The 8354-nt window shown below is 41.4% G+C and overlaps 1 protein-coding gene across 2 annotated transcripts; it reads left to right on the top strand.

Moving 5' to 3' along the window:
- Positions 1-1333: 1333 nt before the first annotated feature.
- On the top strand, positions 1334-8111 carry POLR2J (RNA polymerase II subunit J). 2 transcript variants are annotated; one of them, XM_033922999.1, is made up of 5 exons: positions 1480-1582; positions 1618-1654; positions 2695-2784; positions 7046-7220; positions 7678-8111. In XM_033922999.1, exons 1-5 carry the CDS (start codon positions 1531-1533, stop codon positions 7711-7713), a joined length of 390 nt encoding a protein of 129 aa, XP_033778890.1. In that variant the 5' UTR covers positions 1480-1530; the 3' UTR covers positions 7714-8111. The 2 variants fall into 2 exon arrangements, with proteins under 2 accessions (XP_033778891.1, XP_033778890.1); XM_033923000.1 differs by lacking the exon at positions 1618-1654 and having other exon boundaries at positions 1334-1487.
- Positions 8112-8354: the final 243 nt, after the last annotated feature.

The raw sequence follows: 8354 nt of genomic DNA, 5'->3' as shown, positions 1-8354 counted from the left end.
TCCTAGACCAAGTTTAAACCTTTATTCAGATGGACATCAGATGAGACAATCTAATTATGTCCTAGACCATGTTTTAACCTTATTTACATGGCCATCATATAAACTATCAATTTTAAGTGACATTTTTACCTTTGATTTAATAAAGTAACCCGCTTGGTTGATTTTTTTGAAATCTCATTCACCTCTTTCTGTTGTATTCCTGGAAATTATACACCAGTGAGCCTGATGTGCCAAGCAAAATGCTAGATTTAATGAGGCTCTGGTTGCACTTCCTTCTGACTGTGCATCCAATATTTCTTCCTGCATGCTTTCTCTCCTCTGGACCTCATTCCCTTTCCCAACCAACATCTCTCTCTGTCCCTCCATGAGCCCAACTTTTCTTCCTCTCTCCTCCACTCCTATTGGCAATATTTCTCCCTCTCTCATCCCCTGGATTATGTGCATTTTTGACTACTGCCCACCAGCCCCATGCCCATTTCTCCTATCACCCCTCTCCAGCACCATGCCACATCTCTCCCTCCTTCACTATGTACAATATTCCTCCCCCTTGCATCTCCTTCAATCTGTCCGTCTCCACCACTATATCCAACATTTCTCCTTATCCCCTATGCATCTCTACCTCAATCCTCTCTCCCTCTATGTCCAACAATGTTCCTCTTTCTTCCTTTCTACATGTGCACCATCTCTTTCCCTCTCACACACTCATGCCCAACAATTCTCCCTGTTTATTCCCTCCCTCCTATGTCCCAAGTTAGTGCCCCCCTTCCTCCCACCCCCTTTGTCCCAGATCATGTCCCTTACTTATTCGAACTACACTTGCTCCTTCTGCCTTCAGCGGCACTTGGGGGGGGACAAGCAGGCAGTGGTTCACATGCTGCATGTGGCTGAGCCACAAGCCTTCCTTCTGACGTCGGAGAGAAGGTTTCCGGGTCAGCTACGTGCACGTGAACCTCTGCCTGAAGGAGGTAACGGGGTCCCCCTTCCCCGCTTGCCTCTGAAGGGCAGGGAGGGATCCACTGCAGTGGCTTCAGTGGATGGCAGCGGGCAGGAAGGAGGGATCTCCGTCGGCAGCCGGGCTGCGGGCAGTGCCCCGTACCCCCCCCCCCTCCCCAACAAGCGATTTGTGCACCCCTAAGGGTACGCGTACTGTATGTTGAGAAACTGAGCCCTACACAGGGGTTCAGATTTGCAGCCAAAAATCTAATACCCTTAATGATCTATAAACCCCAAATCTGTTTATTTTTGCAGAAATGTATGCCCATGGCTATAGATTTGTGATTGAAATTACACGAATGTGTCGTTGCATTAACCATTGCAAATTAAAGAAAGATGGACGGAAATTCGTCACGCGTTCGGGGCGGGGCCTGTGCGTGACGGCGGTGACCCGGAAGCGTTGCGGGCCGGCGCTGGGTGCTCGGACGCCTCGTCGCCAGGATGAACGCGCCGCCCGCCTTCGAGTCGTTCCTGCTGTTCGACGGCGAGAAAAAGTGAGGAGCTGGGAAAGAGTCAGGCGGACGCAGAATCGACCTCATGAATATTCATCGGGCTCGAGCCACGTGGGAAAGCCAGTTTGGGACTTGGGGCTGTGAAGTCGGTAGATAAATCCTTGGATAAGAAGCTGTGATGAAAGTGGCCTTATCCGGCCCTTCTCAAGGCTAGTCCAAAGCACTAAAATGGGTGCTTAGCCCTTTATTGCAGGGATCTCAAAGTCCCTCCTCGAGAGCTGTAATCCAGTCGGGTTTTCAGGATTTCTCCAATGAAGATGCATTGAAAGCAGTGCATGCACATAGATCTCATGCCTATTCATTGGGGAAATCCTGAAAACCCGACTGGATTACAGCTCTCGAGGACCGGAGTTCCCTACCCCTGACCTAAAGCATAGGCAGCAGAATGCTCTAGCCCAGGGATCTCAAAGTCCCTCCTCGAGGGCTGCAATCCAGTCGGGTTTTCAGGATTTCCCCAATGAAGATGCATTGAAAGCAGTGCATGCACATAGATCTCATGCCTATTCATTGGGGAAATCCTGAAAACCCCACTGAATTGCGGCCCTCGAAGAGGGACTTTGACACCCCTGCTTTATTGCTATTAAAAACCCCAGATAGCCTGACACGGCACAGTTAAAACAGAAGATTGAAAAAAGAAACAGAATACCGAAGATAAGTAATGTTCTGTTGGCTTTTTTCACATCTTTGAAGCGGTCTATAGTTAAAAATACATGAGATTAGCTAATAATCACAAGTTAGTATTAAGAAAAGTACAAAAATGATATGATAAAAAAATTAAATAGTAAGAACATAAGGAGCAGGTTTTTGGCCAGTGATTAGCCATATGCATAAGAATTGCCGCATAGCGTCTTCGCTGACAGTGCAAGTCAATGTGACAACAAAGCGTAGTACTTACTCCTTGATTCTGAGGCCTTTTCCTGCATAGTAACTACTTAGTAATTATACAGTAACTACGTTTGAAAAAAATAGGTTAAAAAAATACGAAAAAAACCACTTGGTATAGACCTCGTAGATCTGACGTACAGGACAGACAGAACCATAAGAAAAGATGGGTTACAAATGCAATAATTGATAGAAGATGAGACATAAGGGACAAGGGTTAGAAGAAATCCGAGGTCAGACTTTGAGTGTGCAATCTTAACCCTTAAGTATTACTGAGAAAGCTGACTTAACTCTCTTTCTTTTTAAGGATAACAATCACAAAAGACACTAAAGTACCAAATGCTTGCTTGTTTACAATCAATAAGGAAGACCACACTCTGGGAAATATCATCAAATCGTAAGCATAGTTTTCTTTGCATGCTTGTGTTTTAACTTGGGGACTCAGTTCTATTCCATAAACCTTAGTTTGGATTGGATTAGTTACTTTATATACTGCTTATCACAATGTATTTAAGCAGTTTCCAAATGGTCTATATAAAAAAGCTCCCTACTGTTATGTCTCAGATTTTTCAAAATTTATTTGCAGAACTAACACAGCATTAAAAAAAAAAGGTTTCCCAAAATATCAGATCCTTAGTTGGCAATGGTCACTGAGCTAGACCCCCTTGTTTTACGGGGTGCTGGTAGCATCGTGCACAGCAGTGAATAAAATGTCATTATTAGCTGCTCATAAAGCACAATCTTTTCTGCTAGTTACTGCGATGCTAGTATGAGCATCATGGATGCAAAAGCCCACTTAAAAGCCTTGCTTAAAGTGTGCCTTAAAACCTGTTGCAGTTTGTTGTGACAGATTTTGACCAGTTCAGCTGCTATAACTCCAGAGCAAAAGTAGATACACACTTCAGACTTTTATCATAGATTTTCCTTGCACTGGGCACTTTCACTGTCAAATTTGCAGCAATTCAGTATGAATAGCTGCATCAGAACATTCCTTCAAATTTTGCATCATTGACACAAGGGCTGAAATCTGTTAATTATAAAAAACAGAGTCTGCTTGAAGCTTTTTCTAACTAATACCCTCCGAAAAAGGACATATTACTCTGGAAAATTTATATTTGTTTTGCAATGCAACCCCAAGTGTGAGATATTTTGTGAGCATAGCCCATGATATACACATAGAAAGACTAGAAAATGTATATGAAATAGGTGTTGCGTTGGTCCATGGTGGCTTTGCAAACCAGTATCCCCATTGCCATAGGGGCCACACCCAATATCCATGCAACAACAGCCATGGATGGATTTCTTTTCCGCAGAATCCCAAGCCTGTTTACATTATGGTTTATCTTGCCAAATGGATTACAGCATTTCTTCTGTAAAGACACATATTCAATGAGGAAAAGAACTTCATGGTGAGGGCAACTTGGATGCTTGATGTAGTTTTGTTTCTGAGTGTCTGATCAGTAGCCTGCTCATATTTAGGAAAATCCTCCAATCATTTCAATGCAACCTTTTTTCAGTAGGTAATTAACATGGCGCTTTGATGCACCAGTACCTTGCCCAATTGAATAGGAAAGCAAAGTTATATCCTTTTCAAAATCTGATATCTGTAACCTAAAAATCGAAGAACACAGTCTGAATCGGATATCTTGGCACAGGTTCGAATATTTTAAAACTACCCAACTAAAGCATGTGAATGAAGCCAAAGCAATAACCAAATGGCTAAAATGATAAGTAATAATGGGTTCAACAAGGTCTACTTAAGCCTATCAATTCTGAATGTAAAAACTATTTTAAACCTGGAAAATACGAATGGTCCACAAATGTTATACATAGCAGTCACCTGATAAACCCAGTGCTGCCTAAAAGCATATATTCTGGAGTAATTATGTGGCAAGCAAACACGTTATCCCTATAGGCACATATTTGGCCTACTAACATTTTCCATTAATTCAGAAGTTTAGCAGTTGAGGTTCTTCTTTGGGTTCTTGGTGTACTCTGGTCCTGATGCAGGAACATAATCTGTGGGAGGAATGCTGGTAGATGTTCTGAAGAAGACCATTAGGCATTGGGAGATGTAGTCTACGTCTTGACATGTTCTTCAGGGAGAAGAGCAGGCATTTATTTTGTAGCCAAAAGACCTCAGAAGCAGGAACTGGCAGCACACCCCCCTTCTGAGATAATGGGTGCCAGGGACCCAAAACCCTCTGAGTTCAGCATCCTTTGTTCTGTCTGCATGTTGTGGTTCCACTTTGTCCAAAAAGACCAGCTTGCCGCTAGATAAGACATCAAGCTGGAATGCATTTCCATTGCATCAATTCAATGTTGTGTGTTTGCTTATGATCCAGTGGACTCTTGTCCTCAGTAGCTCGTACCTGAGTAAATCAGTTTTTCCTTTTCACTCTACAGCTATCCCTCTGGAAGTTAGCTATTTATCTCAACATGATTGAAATGTGCCAGCTAACTGCTTGTATTTGTGCCATATCTTTACAATACCTTGTTTTAGAGTATGTTTGTATTTTAAGAGAAATATTCTTTATTAAGAATTCTCCCATCAACTGCGTTCCTCCTTTAAGGGAAAATAAAAACCTTTTCCTCGAAATCTACATTCTCTGCCACATTGGGCTAGAAGCCTTCTTCTTAACTCTTTTTGATTCCTGGCATTGAGAAGGAGGGGATCTGGTTGTAGTGACCCCTGGGGAGATTGTTTTTAGTGCTTTCTCTCAATTTATTGTACCCCTGTGAAATGGTCCATCTATCTATTTTTGTTTGTTTGTTTTTGTATGGGGAGGGGGTGGGTTGGGTGTTCTGATACTCTTACCCCTGCCAGCGTATTTATTTATTTATTCAATTTTCTATACTATTCTCCCAAGGGAGCTCAAAACGGTTTACCTGAATTTATTCAGGTATTCAAGCAATTTTCCCTGTCTGCCTTGGTGGGCTCACAATCTATCTAATGTACCTGGGGCAATGTGGGGATTAAGTGACTTGCCCAGGGTCACAAGGAGCAGCGTGGGTTTGAACCCACAACCTCAGGGTGCTGAGGCTGTAGATTTAACCACTGTGCCACACTCTCCATGAAGCGCATAGAGAATGACACGGTAACAAAATTCATCACTGTTCCCGTCCCTGCGGATAACCGCGGGAAACCATCTTCATGTCATTCTTTAAGGAGAGAGGGAAAAATCAGAGTATTTATGGCCACAACCACTGACCCACAAGCTTTGCTATGAAGAATGCTGGTGTAGAAGGACCGAGGTTGAAATAGACACTAGAAAATGACATGGGATTATTATCCGCGGGGACGGGAACGGTGATGAATTTTGTCACCGTGTCATTCTCTAACCCATATCACATTGAACAATATATAAATTACCCCTACTTGCCTTTAAGATCAAACTTACTCGCTCCCCAGCATTTCTAGACAAATATCTTATTCTTATGTTTAGCCTCGAGCATTATGATCTAACAACCTGAACTTACTAACTATTCCGTCCTTAAAGGAGCTATTTTACGGCACTACATGCAATAATACAGTATATTCTCTGTCAGAGCCCCCACCCTATGGAACGCTCTCCCATTGGACATCAGACTGGAAGAATCTCTGAATAAATTTAAGAGCAAACTAAAAACTTTCTTATTTAGGAACGCATTTCTGACATGAGAACGCACCATATACTTAACCCACATGCTCAAAGCACAGTAACAAATATAAACCACTTTTAAGAAACGTCATCCCCCCCCCCTCCCTTCCTCTTTGTTTTCTCCTTGCCCTCTTACCTCCCTTTTTATTTATTTTAGCCCAATGTACTTTGCACCTTCCCAACCCCAGATCCTCCTGTGTCAGTATGTTCATGTCTTGTCTATTAAACATATTTCTTATAAGAGTTGTTCCCCTTTTTCTTTATTTTTATCCTTATTCTCTTTTAAATTTTAGTATTGTAAACCGTCTTGGTACACGTTGATAGACGGTATATCAAGTGTAGAATAAACGTGAAAACTCCCCATTTACTGCTGTGATATATCACTTTTCCCAAAACGGCTCACAAGTATAAACATACATAATAAAAAGTACATAAAATACATATAAAAAACAGTCATACAAATAAGCGGCCAGCTGTCTCAGCGCCCATATTTTATATTGCAAAATCAGTGTCTCTTCAATAACTTCTTGAACCCATCGAGTTTACATTGCTTTCTGATATATAAAGGGGTCCCCTAATAGGCACATGAGAGGAATTCAATCTCAGGTCCCTTACAGATGGCACAGACAAATCACCGTGATGGACAGAGCACAATTTTGACAAAGGGACATAAGCATGAATAATACCCACCAGACTTGTAGGAGCCAAACCATTCAAACACAAATATACCATCACAAGCAACCTGAAACGTATATAATCTAACTTAGTACTGGATCTTTGCTCTTCCTCATTAGGTTCTCCAATTCCTTTGTCAATGATTCACAGCAGATGGGAGGGGGTCTTGGGGTAATTTGTGTATAAAATGATGTCACCTTCACTACTGTTATTGTTGAGTTGTTATCTGGTATTTTTTGAACTTAAAAAAGAACTCTCCCAGGCACATTTCATTTCTTTTTAATCTTATATTTTTGGATGTGAAGCCCTTGGTTTTTGATGATTTTTTTTTCCCATTTTCAGACAATTACTGAAGGACCCTCAAGTCTTGTTTGCTGGTTACAAAGTTCCTCATCCTTTAGAGCACAAAATAATCATTCGGCTTCAGACCACTCCAGACTATAGCCCTCAGGAAGCCTTCACCAATGCAATCACAGACCTGATCAGTGAGCTCTCCCTCTTGGAGGAGAGGTTCAGAGTAAGCAGAACTTGACATCTTACTGTATAGTTTAAGTACCACAAATGTATGCCTTTAGGAGCAGAAGCCGAGGGAAGTAAGGAATGTGTGTGGAGTTGGTAAAAAGTAAAGGGAAAGGATGAAGATTTGCTGTGGGGTTAAAGAGAACGTGTAATGTACGTGTGGAGATTTGCTGGTGTGTCTGGGTCCCATGGATGGAATGAAGCAGCGGTGTTTATTGGGAAGGAGAAAAAGTTTGGAGAAATAAGAAAATAAAGGAGCCTTAGATGTACAAAAAATGATAAAGCTTAGAAACGGACAAAGCTGCTAGTTTGCTGTATTTTACAAATCTGTTTACCAGAGACAGAATTGGACAACTGTATTTGTCCTGGACTCCGGTGACAGTTCTATTAAATAAGTGTCCCAAGGAACAAAGTTTGTGAGTGTTTATATAAGTTTGGGTTTTTTTTCCCCTCAGGTTGCTATTAAAGATAAACAAGAAGGAATTGAATGATGTCTGGACTTCACTCTTGATGGGCTGCAGGACTTCATTTGCTCTTTGTTAGAACGCAGATGACCTAACTGCAAGGTTGTGTTCATTTGGATTTTCAGCTCTGCTAAGATTACACAATCCTTTACGGTTATCTAAGGCTTTTCTGTCATTTTTTTAACTCGGCCAGAGCCAGTAGAATTTGATATTGTTTTGTGCAGTGACTCCTCTGGTGCCCTGAATTCTGGCCCTGATCGATCTAAGAAGAAGTGCTTGGAAATGCAGTTTTCAAATCTCCTTTCTGATGATATTAACTATTGACAATGAGCTGTTAGGTTGGGTATTCAGTTTTCAGATTTTTTTTTTTCTTTAAGGATATGTAATGTATATATGGTATTACAAAATAAAAATTATTTTACTCATTTGCCTCTAAATTTGATTTCTAACTATACTGTATATAATTGAGAATGCTAATTGTCTTCTTGGGTAGACTGGTGGTTATTACCAAGACTGTGGGTCTCATTTAGCCAGTCTAGTTTTTAGGATGTCCACAATTTGCATGAGATGAATTTGCATACCATGGCCTGCATGTGGGTATTTTGAAAACCAAACTGACTGGATATGATCTGGGGACTTGGGGAAGAGCTAGTGGGTTTGACTAATAG

The sequence above is a fragment of the Geotrypetes seraphini genome, chromosome 15 (genome assembly GCF_902459505.1).
Source record: "Geotrypetes seraphini chromosome 15, aGeoSer1.1, whole genome shotgun sequence".
Classification (NCBI taxonomy): domain Eukaryota; kingdom Metazoa; phylum Chordata; class Amphibia; order Gymnophiona; family Dermophiidae; genus Geotrypetes; species Geotrypetes seraphini.
Note: the sequence above shows the minus strand (reverse complement) of the source record. Positions and strands in the feature narration are given on the sequence as shown.